Source organism: Bubalus bubalis, chromosome 3 (genome assembly GCF_019923935.1).
Source record: "Bubalus bubalis isolate 160015118507 breed Murrah chromosome 3, NDDB_SH_1, whole genome shotgun sequence".
NCBI classification, from domain to species: domain Eukaryota; kingdom Metazoa; phylum Chordata; class Mammalia; order Artiodactyla; family Bovidae; genus Bubalus; species Bubalus bubalis.
Window position 1 is genome coordinate 5,453,499 of NC_059159.1, and position 19,535 is coordinate 5,473,033.

General features: G+C 52.9%; 1 protein-coding gene across 2 annotated transcripts in view; it reads right to left on the bottom strand.

Annotated features, from left to right (window-relative positions):
• Positions 1 to 19,535, bottom strand: part of SDK2 (sidekick cell adhesion molecule 2) — a 272,105-nt gene that overhangs the window by 50,660 nt on the left and 201,910 nt on the right. For both annotated transcript variants that reach the window (XM_025279404.3, XM_025279402.3), the window contains exons 18-25: positions 18,456 to 18,571; positions 7,964 to 8,159; positions 7,653 to 7,751; positions 7,104 to 7,295; positions 5,283 to 5,404; positions 4,156 to 4,265; positions 3,906 to 4,056; positions 581 to 818 (exon numbers count right to left, since the gene is read on the bottom strand). In XM_025279404.3, the coding sequence (XP_025135189.3) occupies positions 581 to 818; positions 3,906 to 4,056; positions 4,156 to 4,265; positions 5,283 to 5,404; positions 7,104 to 7,295; positions 7,653 to 7,751; positions 7,964 to 8,159; positions 18,456 to 18,571 (1,224 nt within the window). The remainder of the gene's footprint in view (positions 1 to 580; positions 819 to 3,905; positions 4,057 to 4,155; positions 4,266 to 5,282; positions 5,405 to 7,103; positions 7,296 to 7,652; positions 7,752 to 7,963; positions 8,160 to 18,455; positions 18,572 to 19,535) is intronic.

The window sequence follows — 19,535 nt, forward strand, 5'->3', positions numbered from 1 at the left end:
GACCCCCGCTCAGACTCACGACAGGACGAGCCTGCGCTTCCTGCCAGTGCAGCCGTGGGGGTGCAGGCGGGGGGAGCCCGGTGGGAAGGGAGCCATCATTTAAAGGGCGTCAGGAAGAAGCCACAGGGTACCCGCCACGTGCGGACGCATGAGGGCTGCCTGCAGGCTGGGAGCACATATTCTGTGGGTTTTCCCTTGCCAGGCCCCTGTGAGCGGCTGTGATTCTGGAATGTTCTGAGAGCTAACCCAACCCACACCCCCCTTCCCCTCCCCCACCTCCAATCGTGGGGTCTTGCAGGCATCACTGAGGTCAGGGTTAAAGGGCGCAGAGCCAGGTATCGCCTCCTGGGAACCTGTCCCCCTAACTTAGGAAGCAGTGCAGGGAAGGATCAGGTACTAGAGACACACGCACACGCACGCGCACACACACACACAGGATGCTCTGCCAGACGCTGAGCACAAGCAGGAGAATGAGCCCAGGACATTCCTGCACAGCAGCTCCAGCCTTAGGGACCGAGGCGGGGTGTCCCCAGGCCACAGGGAGGTGACCTGGGTGAGGGCCGGGCACCCGGGCCGGTACCTGACTCCCGGGTCCGGCCCATCACCGCCGGGCTCCAGGGCCCGCTCCCGACGGCATTGAAGGCCTGCACCTGTGCGCGGTACTCCGTCCACTCCTCCAGGTCTTCGATGGTGCACTCGCGCTCCACACGGTCGTGGACCACGTGGCTCAGTGTCTTGCCGTGGCCGTCTGCCCGGCTGTACTTGATCTTGTAGCCCACCGACTCGGGGTTCCCGTTGTATGCCATCTCCGGGAGAGGCTGCAGGGGGGATGGGGGTGGGGCGCAGACTGCTGTGAGGCCTGCCGCACGCTGCGCAGACCTGCCAGGCTCGTGCGGCCTCTTCCAGGGAGACTTCGGGATTACCCAGCCCACTGCCCAGCCTCTCGGCACCGTGTGAGGCACGCTCAACGCTGAGCATGGCTTGGTTGTGTGACTCTGTGTTTCTGACGGCCCCACCTTCTCCCCGAGTCTCCCCCTGGGCTCAGAGGAGAGGCAGAAACCACTCTACAGTGTGTACGACAAATTTACGACCCTGCTGAGGGGGCTGGCCCAGGAGGAGCGGCGTAAAGGCTGTCTAACACGTGGCACCTTTGGCCGCGGTCTCTGCCACTAAACTCGCTCCCCCAGCCTGCCAACAGATACTTATTTAACTGCTTGCAACATGCCCGATCTCAGCTCGCGTCTGCCCTTGGAGAACAAGCATGCGGAGACAGCGTCTCCAGCACAGGAGCCGCTGCCAGGAAGCCCTTCCGCCCAGCGCACCTCCGCCTCTCCTGTGCATTTTCAGCCTCCCTCTTCTTCTTGGAGTCTCGGTGAAGAGAAAAAAAAAAACAAAAACAACTTCCTCTCCTGGGCCTGTGACTAGGCTGGTGAGGCTGAGGCCACTGCCTTAAGGTCATCTGGATGAACTTGGCGGTGCTGACCCGCAGTGGAGACGTGGGCCTGTTGGGGGCAGCCTGTGACCCGGGCAGGCGCTAGAAGACTCTCGCTCTGACGGTGGCAGGGCTGGAGCTGGGGTGCTCTCAGCTCTCACCGGCCCCCGCTGTGCTTCCCCAAAGAGCCCCTGATCCACGGGCCCCCATGTTCTGACCCACTTTCTCCAGCTCCTCAGCCTGTGCCTCGCCCCCTCCATACTCTCTCCCCGGCCCCGCTCCTACAGACACTCAGTGAAACAGACCAGAGACCATTAAGGCAGCGATCGATGCGCCTGAGAGCTCGAGCTGGGCCCAGGTCACAGGCTCCCTCGCCTGCTAAGGAAAGGTAAGGGGCCACGCCATTAGGGGGGCCCCAAGGGGCCCAGGCCCCGCACAGCCTGGCAACTGCCTCCTCTGCCCCTCCGGCCCCCACCCCGGGTATTGGACGTCTCAGCCTTTTAGTACTTGGAAACCTTAGAGCGAGGGGCAGGGGACAATCAGAGAGCCAGCCTGGAGGGGAGCGGAGCGGAGGAGGGAAGTGGGGATGGGGGGTGGTGGGCTGGGCAGGTGGACAGCTCCGCGAGGTGCCTGCAGCTGGCAGAGGGGGGCGGGGCGGGGCTCACTGTTCATAATTAGCGCTTATCCAGGGCTTACAGTCACCAGCGCCTCTGTCAGGCTGTCTACGTAAATGAAAGGCAGCAATGACCTGATAAACCATAACCCTGATAAGCTTTGGTTCTGATAAACCAAAGCTCGGTGCTTTTTAAGTTGAGTTTGGGACAACTAGTAAAGATCTTTCAGTTAAGTTCAGTTCAGTCGGTCAGTCATGTCCGACTCTGCGGCCCCATGGACTGCAGCACGCCAGGCCTCCCTGTCCATCATCAACTCCCAGAGTTTGCTCAAACTCATGTCCATCGAGTCAGTGATGCCATCCAACCATCTCATCCTCTGTCGTCCCCTTCTCCTCCCGCCTTCAATCTTTCCCAGCATCAGGGTCTTTTCAAATGAGTCAGTTCTTTGCATCGGGTGGCCAAAGTATTGGAGTTTCAGCTTCAGCGTCAGTCCTTCCAATGAATATTCAGGACTGATTTCCTTTAGGATGGACTGGTTGGATCTCCTTGCAGTCCAAGGGACTCTCAAGAGTCTTCTCCAACACCACAGTTCAAAAGCATCAATTCTTCGGCGCTCAGCTTTCTTTAGTGGAGGCCAAAAGGAGTTGTGTGGGGACTTCCTTGGTGGTCCAGTGGTTAAGAACTCGCCTTGCAATGCAGGGGACGTGGGTTTGATCCCTGGGCGGGGAACTAAGATCCCATATGCCATGGAGCAACTACAGCCCCTGCCCCGCTCCTCCTGAGCTCATGCGCTGCGACCAGAGAGTCTGTTCACCATGACTAGGACCCCACACGTGGCAACTAAGACCTGATGCAGCGAAATAAATATATCAATAAACGAATGTTTAAAAAAACGAGTTGGTGGCTGGAGGGACCAAGTGAAGCAGAGTTGGGCAAACTCCCCCCAAAGCTAGGGTTCCTGGGTTTTCTAAGAAGCTGGGCTGTGCAGAGCTGGCCCCACGTCTCCTCATCTAGGAATTCCTCCTGGTTTGCTGCTCTGTGGGGCTTCATCCTGGGAAATGCTGTCCCGGGGGAATGTTCAGGGGGAGAAATGTTCTCTTGTTCCCCCAGAACAAAAGCATGCTCAGGGTTTACGGCAGTGGGTTTCAGGGGCCAGACTCCCTGGGTTGGGATTCTGAGCCCTGCTGTTAACTAGAGGGTGTGGGAGGATGGAGGGAAGGCTACTTGGGAAAGTTATCCCACCTCTCTCTGCCTCAGTTTCGTCATCTGTAAAGTGGGGCCAGGATTACTGTCACAGGCTCCCACGGGGAGGGCTCAGTGTCCAACACCGATAGCAGTCAGAACACTCAGACAGCGCCTGGCGGGAGGGGAAGCCCTCAGCCGTATCACTAACTCGTGCGGGGTCACGTGGGGTAATGACCCTCGATGTGGAGCCTACGGGGACAGAGCTTAATGGTTCTGCCAACTCTCCCTGAACCTCAGGAGGAGCCACTCATTCTCCGACTTGGTGGGCGAGACTACTTAGGTCTGAATCCCGGAACCACCGCAGGGAGCTGTGTGACTGGGTGAACACGTAACCTCTCTGAGCCTCATTTTTCTTAGCTGTAACTTGGGATAGTAATATGTCCTTTGCAGGATTATATGGAAGAAAAAAGTAAAATGTTTGGCACATGGCAATGCTCAATAAAGTGTTTTCTAACTTCTCGTCATGTAGAACACTTGTTCGTTTGGCTAAGACTGACGGCCAGAAGCGAGAAGGGGGCTGGAGGTGAGCCAGCGGATGCCCGCTTCTGCAGGGCGATGAGGCGCAAGCAGACATCCCACCCCCAGGGCCCTCGCCGCGCTTGCGGGAGCCTCACCATCCAGCGGAGCCACAGGCTGGTCTCACTGGCTGTGCGCAGGGTCACGTTGGCCGGGGCCGTGTCAGGGGGTGCCTGGAGGGTCTGGATCTTTCTAGAAGGCTGGCTGGGTGGGCTGGTGCCCACGATGTTCACCTGTCGCATGCGGAAGCTGAGCCGGGCGGAGAGAGGGCGGGCGCAAGGGTGAGGGCAGGCCGCCAGGGCCGAGCCCACTGCCGCGCGGGCAGCCCCTCGCCTCCGCGCCCCGTACCTGTAGTAGGTGAAGGGGTTGAGGTCGGGCACCTCCATGGAGCGGGCGTCGGGCTCGTTGGGGAGCTGGTGGATCAGCTGCCACTCCTCTCCCTCCCCAACCACGCCCACCTGCAAAGGGAGACCCCCTTAGAGCCGGCCAGCCCTCCAGGCTGAGCTGGGGGTGCAGGCTGGCCCATGCAAGGCTTTGACACAAACCCCATGGCTCACCTGGAGGACACCAACTGGGGCCCCCTTCTTTCCAGGCCCTTAAACATGACTTCAAGGGTGACCCCGAGCCCGCCTGCATCAGAATCTCATGGGACACTTATTACAATACAAAACCATTCCTGGGCCCTGCCCGTGAAAGCATCAGAAACCCTGGGGGTGGTGCCCAGGAGTCTGCTTGTTCAGTAAGTAAGCTTCCCAGGTGATTCTCCTGAACAGCTGGCATGTTTCTAAAACCCCAGCTAGGGGATTCCCTGGTGGTCCAGTGGATAAGAATCTGCCTGCCGACGCAGGGGACTTGGGTTTGATCCCTGGTCTGGGAAGATCCCACGTGCTGCGGAGCAACTAAAGCCCATGTGCTTCAACTACTGAGCCTGAGTCCTGGAGCCCAGGAACTGCAGCTGCTGCCCGCGTACAGTAAGGACTGAGGCCCTTGCTCTAGAGCCGGGGCTCCACAAGAGAAGCTAGTGCAGTGCAAAGCCTGTGCAGCACGACTGGAGAAAGCCCACGCGAAGCCAGAGACTCATCGCAGCCAAAACCCCAGCTAGATCAGAGTTCCTGAGGGTGGGACCCGGGCACTGCAGTTTCTGAACACTCCCCTGGTGAGGCCAAGCTGAGAACCATGAGTGTAAAGGAAGCAGCTGGTCATTTCTCTGGGCCAGCAGGTCGCCACACTGATCAGAGGGTGTGTGCGTGTGCGTGTGCGTGTGCGTGTGCGTGTGCGTGTGTGTGTGTGTGCGTGCAGGCATGTGTGTACAGGTGAGGCAGAGGGGAACTGTGGACACTTTTGGTGTACCTGGCCTTCTGTACCTTGCATATGGACTTCACACTGATGTAAACACACACACAGTTTGCTCTCGAGAGCAGGGGCATGGCCAAAGCGAAGGGCAGGCTGCCCACTCTCCCCTCCGCAGGCTCTACCTGGGCCTCCACCAGCCAGCGGGAGATGGAGGTCTTCCCGTCGTAGCCTGGCTTGAACTGCAAGGTCACGGAGCGAGGGCCGATGTTGGAAATGCCCAGGTTGGTGGGGGCTCCGGGGAGTTCTGGAAAAAGGAAATAGGGCAGGAAGGGAGATTAAGAAGAAGGTCCTTCCACATCGAACAGGGCTCTCTGGGCACAGAGGGAGCCGTGTCACATATTTCCTGGAAACCTCCTCCTCCAAGCACGACCGAGGCCTCAGCCCCCCACCCCGCCCCCAACACAGGCTTCCGTCCTGCATCTATGGCTCGCTGTGTTCAGACCAGGGACGGGGCAGGCTCAGGGCTGAAAGAACCTCAGGGACACGCAACAGGGGCTGGGCTTCCTAGAAAGAATCCTCCTCTCCATCCACCCATAACCCGTGACAGCGCTCCCCAAATGATACTGCCTGAGGGAGATTTGGAGGAGGGGTGAGGGGAAGGAGGAGACCTTGTATCCTGACCAGGAGCCTTGAGGTTCAGGATGAACAGAAAGAGCTCAGATGCCAGGGTCAGACTGCTTCCGATGCTGTGTGTCTTTGGGCAAGTTCCTTAACCTCTCTGTGCCACAGTATCTTTCTTGGTAAAATGCAGATGATAATATCGTCTACCTCAGGGTTCCTGTGTGTGTGTGTTAGTTGCTTCGTTGTGTCCAACTCTTTGTGACCCCATGGATTGTAGCCTACCAGGCTCCTCTGTCCATGGGACTCTCCAGGCAAGAATACTGGAGTGGGTTGCCATGCCCTCCTCCAGGGGATCATCCTGACCAGGGATAGAACCTGCATCTCCTGCACTGACAGGCAGATTCTTTACCATCCGAGCCACCAGGGTTACTGGGGGGATGCAGTGCACTGATGCGTGCAGCCCTGGGCTGGGTGAACACTTCATCAACTGTCGTGCTGGCTTAAATTATCAAGTAACTTAATAACTACCTAGTGGCTAGGAAGGTAAGGAATCTGCCTGCAATGTGGGAGACACAGGTTCGATCCCTCAGTCGGGAAAGATCTCCTGTAGAAGGAAATGGCAACCCACTCCAGTATTCTTGCCTAGAGAATCCCATGGACAAAAGAGGAGCCGGGCGGGCTACAGTCCGTGGGGTCACAAAGAGTCGGACACGATTGGGCCACAAACAATCTCCTTCTTGTCACTGTTATCATCACGTGGGGTCGGCTGAAGCCCAGTTATCTCAACCATCCTGGTGGGTGGGAGGCTCCAGGCATCCTGGCCACATCACACAAACACAGACTCACAGACCCAGACGGGAATGTGTGGGTACCCAATGCCTCTCCCCATTGATACAGACGGGGAAACTGAGGCACAGAGGGCACGTGACTTGCTCGAGGTCGCAGAGTCTGGCAGAAGCTGAGAAGGGGCCTCAGCTTGCTCTTTAAACTGGGGGTGGGATTACTCGCACCCGGCTCTACCCCGCTCCCAGCACACATTCCCACTGGCTGGAATCCCATTTGGATCCTTCGGGTGACAGTGGGCGTTCTTTCCCTGAGTCACAGACCCCAGTGTGTGACACAGAGCCTGGTGTGGGCAGTCGGGGGCGGGAGGCGGCCAGGGGCGAAGGAGAGAAGGGTCGGGGCCTGCGGGGTCTGGGCTCCCCTGAGAGCCAAGCGAGGAAGCAGCAGAGTCCACCCAGCCTTGCCATCACGAGGGCGAGGCCAGCCCTGGGGGGACCCGGGGACCACAGACCCCAGGGAGGGGCTGGCTGTGTGGGACGGAAGCGGCCGCCATCAGGAGGAGAGCGGGCAGAAGCCGAGCGCGGGAGGTGGGCACCCACCTGGAGGCACCCCCGAGGAGATGGTGGAGGCCGACACCTGGCCCTGGCCCTTGGCGGTCATGGCGGCCACCTCGATGGTGTAGGTGGTGAGCGCGGTGAGCCCGGTCACGCGGTACTCCAGGGTCACGTTGGGCAAGTAGTGGGTCACACGCGTGTTGGTGCGGTTGTACTCCTCCCAGGAGATCCGGTAGCCTGGGGAGAGCCCACAGCGCTGTGTAAGCTCAGCTGCGGTGGCTTCAGCCTTCTGCTCTGCTGCTCACGTCCCCACAAGTCTGGCGGTTGGACACGCGCTGGAAGCAAGGTGCCTCCAGGGAAGTGGGAGCATCGTGGGTCGGGGGGGCGCCCTCACTGTGTGGGGACTGCAGCCATGGTGAGGAGCTGGGGTGTGCCACAGAGCAGAGGGGCTGAGAACCTCCTCTGAGTCTTCTCCAAGAAAGACTGGTCTGCTGAGAGGTTCTGGAGGGACGCTGGGTAGACGGCAGGAGGATGGACAGGATGACCCTTTCCGGCCCGGCTCACCCCCCGGGTTGGCAACGCCGAGGGGCCTACCTGTGAGGATGCCGTTCCTCTCCCCTGGCTCCTGCCAGCTGACCTTCAGCGAGGTGTCCAGGACGTCACTGAAGCTCAGGTGTCCCACAGGCCCAGGCACTGCACCCCGAGAAGGCCCCCCACCCCACCCGAGGCCAGTTAGAGCCAGAGAGAGACCACCGTCTGCAAGATGACCCGCGGGGCTCCAGGGGCACCCCAGGCTGGAAGACAAGAGCAGGGCTGCCCTGTGCCTGGAGCGCGCAGCCTGGGCCATGGAGGGGGGGCACGTAGGGAGTGGGGGGCAGAGGGAGCCGGGACCAGGGGCTGCCTACCATCCTCATGGGTGCGCACCAGCTGCGGGGTGCTGCGGGGCCCGTCCCCGGGGGTAGTGAAACACAGCACGGAGGTGAAGTACTCTGTGAACTTCTTCAGGCCAGACACAAAGCCCACGTGGATGCTGTCTTGAAAGTTGGGCCGGGCGGTCACCATGGTAACCTCCTCTTCCTGCTCCGGCTCCCAGGCGATGAGCTGCAGAGAGGCCAGGCACTCAAGCAGGGCGGCAAGAACGAGACCAGCAGAGGCCCAGCGCTTTCCCAGAGGCTGGGCCACGGATAGTGTCCAGGAGCCCAGCTCCCTAGGGTCCCTCCTCCCAGGGAAGGGCAGCCGTGTTGGTACCCACAGGCCCCTGGAGCATCTGTCCTCTGGGAGCTCACTCTGGGGTGCTTTTCCATTCCCTGAGTGACTTACTCTAAGCAAGGCAGCCAGCAGGGTACTTTCAAAGGGTCATCTCTCACTCAGTTCCCACGGCAACCCCGTAGGGAGGGACTTGACCAAGACTGGCTACATAATTTGCAGATCCAGAGCAAAATGCTAATGGAGACCCCCTTGTTTAAGAATTGTTAAGAATTTCCAGAGACAGCAGCAAAGCGTTGACCCAAATATGGAGTCCTTCCAAGTATGGAGACTTGAGTGACTACATAGGCACGAAGCCAGTCTGGTTTTTCACAGATGATGAAATAGGCTCAGAGAGGCTAAGTGACTTTACTGTATCACACAGCGGCTAGAAGCTGAGGGTCTCTGTTTCCAATACCTGGACTCCCTTGTCTTTCTCTGTCTGGGCTAGGACAGTTCTCCCCTGGAACTTCAGTGTGTAGCTAACTCTAATCCTTTTAAACTTGTTCTGAGTTGGGATTTTAATCTTAACCATCTGCTAGAGGTGGAGTGTCAACAGGAAAACCCTGTCTGGAAACTCAGCATCACTTTTCATTTAATCTCCACTCTATACATCCCACCCATAGCTGCATAAACTCCCCGCCTCCCCTTCCATCTCTTCCTGCCTCCTGTTTTTTAAAACTGAAGTGTAGTTGATTTACAGTGTTAATTTCTGCTGTACAGCCAAGTGATTCAGTGATACATATATATGTGTGCATGCGTGCCAAGTCGCTTCAGTCGTGTCTGACTCTTTGCGACCCTATGGACCGTAGCCCGCCAGGCTCCTCCGCCCATGGAAATTCTCCAGGAGAATTCTGGGGTGGGTTGCCATTTCCTTCTCCAGGGGATCTTTCCAACCCAGGGATCCAACCCACGTCTCTTGTGTCTCCTGCAGGGGCAGGCGCGTTCTTTACCACTAGCTCCACCCGGGAAGCCCCATACATATACACATATTCTTTTAAAATATTCTTTTCATTATGGTTTATCACAGGACAGCGAGTATGGTTCCCTGTGCTATACAGTAGGACCTGTTGTTGATCCATCCTACATATACTAGCTTATACCTGCTAATCCCAGACTCCCCATCCATCCCTCTCTCCCCCGCCTCCCCCGAGGCATCCACAAGTCTGTTTTCTGTGTCTGTGAGTCTGCTTTTGTTTCACAGGTAAGTTCATCTGTGTCATGTTTTTGATTCCACATGTAAGCGATATCCTATGGCATTTGCCTTTTTCTTTCTGACGCACTCAGTGTGATCATCTCTGGATCCATCCTCGTGGCCGCATCTTTCTGCCTCCTGGTCTCTTGTCCCCCACTCCTTTTTTTCTGGGCCCTTCGTCTGTCTCTAACAATGACCGCTGCTCTCAGAGATTTCCTCCTTTATTTGAAGTTGATTAAATAGCAATTAATGGTGAAAAGCAACACAGCATGAGTTTTAATAAGCCCGGGTATTTATAGACATAAAACAATACTATGCCAATGTTTCCTGATTAACTCACGCCCATAACAATGCTTAATCTGCTCCTTTTCATGGCCGCCTGTTTATAAAGGATGTTTGGAAATTTAATTGGTATTGTGAAAAGATAGCCGATAGCAAGTTAATTAGACACTAATTAGACCCTAAAAATACTAATCAGAAATACTAAGTGGCATTTAATAAGTATGTTAAATACCCTCCTTATTTCGGTTATCTTGTTTCATAGCAATTAAATTGCTGAACTTCTTTGGAGTAGATGAAGAAACAAGTTTGATGTTTTAATTTAATTTAATTAATGTAAATTCAAATTAATTATGCCGTTAGAATTAATTGCGTGGTGTATTCTCCAGTAAGTGCAAAATCTAGGTAAATATAATCTTACTGAGTTTAGACCAATTATGATCACTACCATTTAAAAAAAAAAAAAAAATGGGACAAAGAACGTCCTGACAAGTGCCTGGAAACAATATCACAGGGAACTGCCTTCGGAAATGCCACGGAAGACCTGCACAGGATGCCGGAAGCCTGGCGCGGCGGAGTCATGCCGGGCATGCGCACATCCAGGCCAGAGACCAAGATGGCGGAGGCGGCTTCAGAAGGTTTATTCTGGCGTGTGGACCACCTGTCCTTCCACAGCTGCACCTGCAGAGGAGGGGCTGAGGGTTCTCCCTCAGGACCAGGGAGACAACAGAAGCGTCTTCGGTGCCTTCTAGTGCCCGCAAAGGGGCTGGGCTCTGGCAGCCATGGGGTAGAGTCTGTGCTCCATGTACACGCACTGGGCCTGGCACTGGGTCAGTCCATCACCAACGAGTCCCGTTTCACCATCGCAATGAGGATGAGATGGGAATCACTGCTCTGCGCTGTTACAAAACCAAAACCAAGGGACCTCCCTGGTGGTCCAGGGGTTAAGACTGTCTTCCAATGCAGGGGACATGGGTTTGATCCCTGGTCAGGAAACTAAGCTCCCACCTGCCATGGGGAAACTAAAGCTCAACTCTGTCATTTACTGGGAAAGTCAGTCAACCTCTCTGAGCCTCAGGATTATAGGAGACACTATGGTCTATCCAGATAATCACGATGCTGTGATCACTCACCTAGAGCCAGACATCCTGGAATGTGAAGTCAAGTGGGCCTTAGGAAGCATCACTAGGAACAAAGCTAGTGGAGGTGATGGAATTCCAGTTGAGCTATTCCAAATCCTGAAAGATGATGCTGTGAAAGTGCTGCACTCAATATGCCAGCAAATCTGGAAAACTCAGCAGTGGCCACAGGACTGGAAAAGCTCAGTTTTCATTCCAATCCCAAAGAAAGGCAATGCCAAAGAATGCTCAAACTACCGCACAATTGCACTCATCTCACATGCTAGTAAAGTAATGCTCAAAATTCTCCAAGCCAGGCTTCAGCAATACGTGAACCGTGAACTTCCTGATGTTCAAGCTGGTTTTAGAAAAGGCAGAGGAACCAGAGATCAAATTGCCAACATCTGCTGGATCATGGAAAAAGCAAGAGAGTTCCAGAAAAACATCTATTTCTGCTTTATTGACTATGCCAAAGCCTTGGACTGTGTGGATCACAATAAACTGTGGAAAATTCCGAAAGAGATGGGAATACCGGACCACCTGACCTGCCTCTTGAGAAATCTGTATGCAGGTCAGGAAGCAACAGTTAGAACTGGACATGGAACAACAGACTGGTTCCAAATAGGAAAAGGAGTACGTCAAGGCTGTGTATTGTCACCCTGCTTATTTAACTTATATGCAGAGTACATCATGAGAAACGCTGGACTGGAAGGAACACAAGCTGGAATCAAGATTGCCGGGAGAAATATCAATAACCTCAGATATGCAGATGACACCTCCCTTATGGCAGAAAGTGAAGATGAATTAAAAACCCTCTTCATGAAAGTGAAAGTGGAGAGTGAAAAAGTTGGCTTAAAGCTCAACATTCAGAAAACGAAGATCATGGCATCTGGTCCTATCACTTCATGGGAAATAGATGGAAAACAGTGGAAACAGTGTCAGACTTTATTTTTCAGGGCTCCAAAATCACTGCAGATGGTGACTGCAGCCATGAAATTAAAAGATGCTTACTCCTTGGAAGGAAAGTTATGACCAACCTAGATAGCATATTGAAAAGCAGAGACATTACTTTGCCAACAAAGGTCCGTCTAGTCAAGGCTATGGTTTTTCCCGTGGTCATGTATGGATGTGAGAGTTGGACTGTGAAGAAGGCTGAGCGCCAAAGAATTGATGCTTTTGAACTGTGGTGTTGGAGAAGACTCTTGAGAGTCCCTTGGACTGCAAGGAGATCCAGCTGGTCCATTCTGAAGGAGATCAGCCCTGGGATTTCTTTGGAAGGAATGATGCTAAAGCTGAAACTCCAGTACTTTGGCCACCTCATGCGAAGAGTTGACTCATTGGAAAAGACTCTGATGCTGGGAGGGATTGGGGGCAGGAGGAGAAGGGGACGACAGAGGATGAGATGGCTGGATGGCATCACTGACTCGATGGACGTGAGTCTGAGTGAACTCCGGAGTTGGTGATGGACAGGGAGGCCTGGTGTGCTGTGATTCATGGGGTCGAAAAGAGTCGGACACGACTGAGTGACTGAACTGAACTGAACTGATGGTCTACCCTGATGGTTGTAGAGAAAAGGGCTGAATTGATGTGTCTTGTTTCTGATGGAGGCAGTACATTACAGGCTCTCGAGTCCAGGATAGTACGTTTGGCCTGCTAGATACTCGAGTTAAAAAAAGAAGGGGAAATTCTCTTTTTCTCCCTCCCGTCCTCTTTCTATTTTTCTGTCTCTTTGCATGTGCACAGATTTGTATAAAACATCCTGGAAGGATATGTAAGAAATTAACAACAGTGATTCCCTGCAGTGGGGAGAATTTCAAGGTTGGGTGGGAAAGAACAGGCAGATGAGGGGCTGGGGTGGGAGGGGGTGGGATGGAAGAAAGATTTCTGCTCTAAGTTTGCCTTTTTTATGTTTGTTGGGTTTTGAATTGGGTAAATATATTTCTGGTTGAAAATTAAATTAAAAAATGAAAAAAAAAATAATGGGGCAATTTGGCCATAGCAGCAAAATTATATATATATCTATCTTTTGACTTAGCAATCTTATTTCTAAGAATCTATTCTAAAGTTATACATGAAAATATAAAAAGATGTATGCATAAAACTGTTCACCGTGGAAATGTTTGTTACAGGAAAGACAGGAAACAACCAAAATGTCTTCACTAGGGAGCTGGTTGACCAAACAATGTGAGATCCACATGCTGATGCTAAGTTGCTTCAGTCGTGTCCAACTCTGTGCGACCTCATAGACGGCAACCCACCAGGCTCCGTCATCCCTGGGATTCTCCAGGCAAGAACACTGGAGTGGGTTGCCATTTCCTTCTCCAATGCATGAAAGTGAAAAGTGAAGTCACTCAGTCGTGTCCGACTCCCTGGCACCCCATGGACTGCAGCCCACCAGGCTCCTCCGCCCATGGGATTTTCCAGGCAAGAGTGCTGGAGTGGGGTGCCATCGCCTTCTCCTCATAATGGACTACAATGCATATTTTTTAAAAAGGAACATGAAGTATCTCTGTATACAAAGTGATCTCCAGGATGTAGTGAAAATAGCAGCAAGATGGAGAAAGTGCGCATCGTACACCGTCATTCATCTGAGGCGAGGAGACACATTGATGTATGCATGTATTTGTTTATGTTAAAGAAATGGAAGGGAAAATCAAACCAAACCAACACGTAAAAAGACGAATTCTACTGGGAAGGCAGAGAACCAGAATTCAGGCTGATTTTCTCAGAGTTAACTTTTCTTTGTAGATTTAACCTTGGAACCATGTAAATATGCTACATAATTACAGATCGAAATTAAATTAAAAAATCAATCCCTAAAAATCAAACCCAAAAGCAAACAAATGAACTTCATAGTGTATTGAGTTGTAGCAAAAATCAGAAAGAAACCCTTTCAAAGACTTTGCAGCACAGAAAGGGGTGGGGGAGTATATCTTGCTGGGATACACCCTAAAAACAGAAAGACCTACAGATCATCTGAAGCTATTTTCAGTAACCACAGCGTTGATATTACTGTTCTGAAACTGTTGTGGGTATCTGTGGGATCAAGTAGGTCAGTGATTCTTTGGTGTGAAAAGAACTCGATTTTTAGTATGGAAAAAAGAGAGAGAAAAGACCCACGAGATTATTTTAAAAGAAATCTGAAAGTCCTGAAATTGAATTGGAAGTATCAGTATACGTTTTATTTTTTAAAACAGTATTTTTCAGTTGTCCATTCACAGAGCTTCAAAACAACAGTCAGCGCTAGAACTGACTATTCTGGTATCTAACTATCATTTAAAAGAAACAAGGGCTCCCTGAAGACGTGGCTGATCCCAGGCACGCTGCAGGAGGAGAAGATAGTTTGGGCCATCCTGTCATACCAGAGAGCAAGGAAGCTACCAAAGATTCCTGGGGCTGGGACTTCCCTGGTGGTCTAGTGGTTAAGAATCTGCCTGCCAACGCAGAGGACGCAGGTTTGATCCCTGGTTCAGGAAGATTCCACATGCCTCGGATCAACTGAGCCTGTCGCCACAGTTACTGAACCCACGTGCTGTTAACTCCTGAAGCCTGTGCACCTAGAGCGTGAGCCCCACAACAAGAGAAGCCGCCACAACGAGAAGCCTGCACGCAGCAACGAAGACCCAGCGCAGGCGAAAGAGAAAAAGAAGACTCCTGAGCCCACATCAGAAGGACTCACCAACTCCAAGAGGCAGGTGATGGGTCAGTCTGGCATCAATAAAAGTAATAACAGCGGCTTGAAACATAACAGATGTATTAAAAATCCCTGAGGACATCATAATACTAACAACAACAACAACAGGACAGATGCCTCCTTCTGCCCCCATCCAAACTCATCTATCACCTTAGAAGATGCTGAGGAACCAGTTCATTCCTCTGAAAATTGTTAACTTACGGAAAAGACTTGAGCACTTACCATGCTTTCCCTAGATGAACTAAAACTTCAGGTAACCAAAAAGCTGTTAAGGGAAAAATTCTTTTTTTTTGGGTGGAGGGGGGGAAAGTATTTCAGCCCATAAATCGAGACAAAAATCACAACATTCACTTCTCCTCCTTTTGCAACCCCTACTGAGATAACAGACCACACAAGGACCATCAGTGGCCACTACATCCTAGTAAGACAGACAGTCGGATGCTTTGCCGGCTAATGAGAATGCACAGCACCATCTAGGAAGTAGTATTTTGAAAAAAGATATTCAAGCCTGAATCTGATCAAACCTCTCATTCTAAATTCCAAATTACTGCAAATATAGTGTTCAGAGGAATAAATTAAATGACCCCACAGGGATGCAGTCAGCCGATCCAGCCAGGCTGTGGAAAATTCTATAGGATAAATGACTAAGTTTCTCTACAAAATAAACTAAAAAGGAGAAAGAGGGGGACAGAGAACGCGTGGGCCAACTGAAACCTAGAAAACTCCAACCAACTGCAGCTGTGTGGCTTTCCTTTGGATCCTGAGGCAAATCAACCAACCAGTCAAGGAAAGGATTTGGAGACCAGGAGATTTGAATGCTGACTGGGTATCTGATACTATTAAGGGGGCCACTGATATTTGAAGGCACCATAATGAGATGTGGTTACTGTGGTGAGGTTTCAAGTAGAGACTTTACAATGTTTCTCTGCAGGAATATGAATGGATGAAAGGATACAATACCTGGGATGTCTTAAAAATATTCTAGGACAGAGGCTGGAAAATAGAGGGAACAGGGCTTCCCTGGTGGTCCAGTGGTTAAGAATCCACCTTCCAATGCAGGGGAAGTGGGTTCCATCCCTGGTTGGGGAACTAAGATCTCATGTGCTGCAGGGCAGCCACTAAGACCTCACGCAGCCATTTACATAAATAAGAGAAAAACAGAGGGAACACGCTGGGCCGTGTGTTGGTAACTGTGAAGCCACGGTGCACTATGGCTTTATCCAGTCATTTTAGTCTTCTCTCTAATTCTGCAGATGTTTGAAATTCTTTCACAATTCAAAGGGGGAAAAAGGTCCCTTCTCACTGAAGGATGGAAGAGATCAACACTGCTTTTTTTCCTCCCTGTGACACTGAAGGTGGAAGGAGCAAGAAGCGAAATTCACACATGTATCCATCTGCACTTAGAAAAAAATCAGTTATAGTCATTATTTGACAGTTAAATCATATGACACTGTATTTTTAATGCAAGGCAAGGTGTAGGGTCTGGAGTTTGAATCTGAGCTGTGCGGTTACTTTGAACACATTACCTGTCCTCACGCCTCAGTTTCTTCCTCTACAACATGGGGTGATGGGAACGTCCCTGGTGTTCCAGTGGCTGAGACTCTGAGCTCCCAATACAGGGAGCTGGTCAAGGAACTAGCTCCCACGTGCTGCAACTAAGAATTCACACGCTGCAGCTAAGACCCGGCACAAATCAATGTTTAAAATAAAATAAAACGAGGGATGTTTCTGGCAGTCCAGGGGTCAAGACTCTGTACTTCCAATGTGGGGGGGTATGGGTTTGATCCCTGGTCAGGGAACTAAGATCCCACATGCTGCACGGCCACAAAACAATAATAAAAATAAAGAAATACAATGGGGATGATGATAACAAGTTTTCCTTCTTAGGGCTCTTGTGCACCTTGCCCAAGACAAGTATGGGAGAGAAGCCCATACTGCCTGGTGCTAGAATGCGTCCTGTCTAAGCACGAGTGAGTCTTCCTCACCTGTTTCTATGCTCCAGCTATTTGGACAGTTCCTTCCCACTGACTTTCAAGGAGCAGGGAGTGGGTGCTGGGCACTGCCCAGACCTGGGAATCAGGTGGGCTTCTGTAGCCTCCTCTGGCTCTGGCACATGATGGGTCTTTGCACTAATTGTCCCGGCCACTGAGCTGGTCTCCTTGGCCCTCTGGGAGCCATTTGCCTTAGAAGTTTGCAGCCCAGGGCTCCCCAGGGTGGAAGGAAACTTAGAGTCAGCAACAAGAAGCTAATTGTTCCCAGCTCAGCTCCTCTGCACGATTCGAGCCTCCCCCTTCCCTCCCCTGCCGCCCTCCAGAGTCTCAATTAAGAGGTTTCTCCAGCCAGCCACCACTGCTGGCGGGAGCTGCAGCCTTGGCCCAGGAAGGCCGGCTCGGCCTCGGTGACGCGCCTCCCCGGGAGGGGGATGCCACAGCTGGAGTCTGTCCCAACCTACACCCTCCCCCCTTTTTGCCGTGCTGTGCCAAGTCGCTTCAGTCGTGTCCGACTCTGCGACCCCATGGACTGTAACCCGCCAGGCTCCTCTGTCTGTGGTATTCTCCAGGTAAGAATCCCGGAGTGGGTTGCCATGCCCTCCTCCAGGGGATCTTCCCGACCCAGAGATGGAACCTGCGTCTCATGTCTCCTGCATTGACAGGGGGGTTCTTTACCACTGAGCCACCTGGGAAGCCCCCCTCCTTGGTTTACCAGCAGAAAAATTCTCTCAGTGATTTAATCTCAGTCTCTTCCTGTCCAGCCACCTTGACCTTGAAGCAATAAAGGCTGAAACTGCAGGTCCTAGAAACACTCTTGGTTGTTGCACACGGGTGGTTTGAGAATGTACTGGAAGTGTCTGCGGTCACTGCCAGGTCGCCAGATCCCTGGGCTCCAAGCCAGAGCCTGAAGTTCTCCCCCCTCACTGCTGGCTTCCTGGTGACATGTATCATCACCCCCCGCCCCCCGTGCTGCCTGCCTGCGTGAGAACACGGGGAAGGCGGCCGTCTGCACACCAAGGAGAGAAGCCTCAGGCAGAACGAACCCCAAGGACGCCCAGCTCTCGGCCTTCCCGCTTCCAGAACTTTCAGGGGATACACTGCTGCTGTTTAAGCCGCCCAGACTGTGGTACCGCGTGAAGGCCATCCAAGCAGCACGTCCACTTCCACTCCTGTTTCTAGCGTTTCCCTAATGCTTGTTAGGTGTTTGCCATTCTGCTCAAAAAATTACAAATACCCTCACTTAATCCCCACATAACCCCAAGGGATAAAAATTAGCATCATTTTCATGCACAGGTGAGGGAACAGAATGTATCTTGCTTTCCCAGCCGCTAGACGTGCATAGAGTTGGGCTCAGTAAATATTTACTGAAGGAAGGGTGCTCAGACGGACTATCACACTCGTCCAGGGAGCCGTGAGAGGCAGAGCCAGGACTCTAATCCGGGCTCTGAGTCCTAGTCCAGCCCTTAAACACACTGGGCGGGGTCAAGTACAGTCCAAGGACTTGAACGCTCCCCTTAGCTCACGGCTCAGGGGCAAGAAGTGCGTTTTAGATATTTCTGATGGGGCCACGGCTCTGTGGAGGGCCCGCGCCTGAAACAAACCTGGTTTTGTTTCTAACCCAGTCTCACTGAGACTGCGCTGTTGCACCTGGTCACAGACAAGTCAAGGTCCGTACTCCCTGGGGCCTGGACGTGGACTTGGGGACAGCCCGAGGCCCTCTGCCTTGATCACGTGCATGTCCCCTGCTTGGCCTGAACCAGTGATTTCAGAAACAGCGGGGACGCCCTCCTGCACCCTCCCTTGCCTGCTTCCCTCGTCTCTGGCCCGTGTCCTCCTTGCAGGCTTCCACCCGGGGCCAGGAGAGACCTCACGTACCTTGTAGCCCTGGTTGATGCCGTTGATGAACTGGGGGCTGGGGGCATTCCAGGTGAAGCGGATGGTCGTGGAGTTGGTGGCTTCGGCGTGCACGTTGCCCGGAGGGACTGTGGGGACTGGGGGACAGCAGAGAGGTGGGGGTGTGGGTGGAGGGGCCACCGTCTGTCTGGCCCAGGGAAGCAGAGGAAACACACAAGATCTGCAGACACAGCTTTACACCCCGCCCCCCACCCCCCAGCCACAGAGACTTGAGATGCTCTCTTGCTGTAGATTGCCTGAGTGCTCAGTCGCTAAGTCGAGTCTGACTCTTTGTGACCCCATGGACTGTAGCCCGCCAGGCTCCTTTGTCCACGGGATTCTCCAGGCAAGAATACTGGAGAGCCATTCCCTTCTCCAGGGGATCTTCCCAACCCAGGGATCGAACTGGCGTCTCCTGCTTGGCAGGCAGATTCTTTACCACTGAGCCACCTGGGAAGCTTCTGTAGATTAGTTTGGGTTTAATAAAACCGGTCTGGCCCATTTCACAGGATGCCCATAAATACAAGTGATGAATCTGAAAATGCTCAGGGTGGTTTTTAGGTATGACGCTAAATGTAAGCTGTTTCATGATCCAGTTAATGGGAAACTTCGCAGAAGGTCTCTGTGCCCCCGAAGCCTCTGCCTTCATCACACCCGCCCCAACCTCTTCATCTTCTCCTCCATCCTCCCGCCCTACAGGGTAACTGGGTACAGCGTGCAATAGCCTGCTGCTGCTGCTGCTACTGCTAAGTCGCTTCAGTCGTGTCCGACTCTGTGTGACCCCATAGACGGCAGCCCGCCAGGCTCCCCCGTTCCTGGGATTTTCCAGGCAAGAGTACTGGAGTGGGGTGCCATTGCCTTCTCCGGTGCAATAGCCCGGGGCTGGATAAAACAGGCGACATGGTTGAGGCAGTCAGGACTGGTGCTGCTGCTGCTCTGTCGCTCAGTCGTGTCCAACTCTTTCTGACCCCATGAACTGTAGCCCTCCAGGCTCCTCTGTCCATGGGATTTCCCCAGACAGAGATACTCTAGTGGGTTGCCATTTCCTTCTCCAAGGGATCT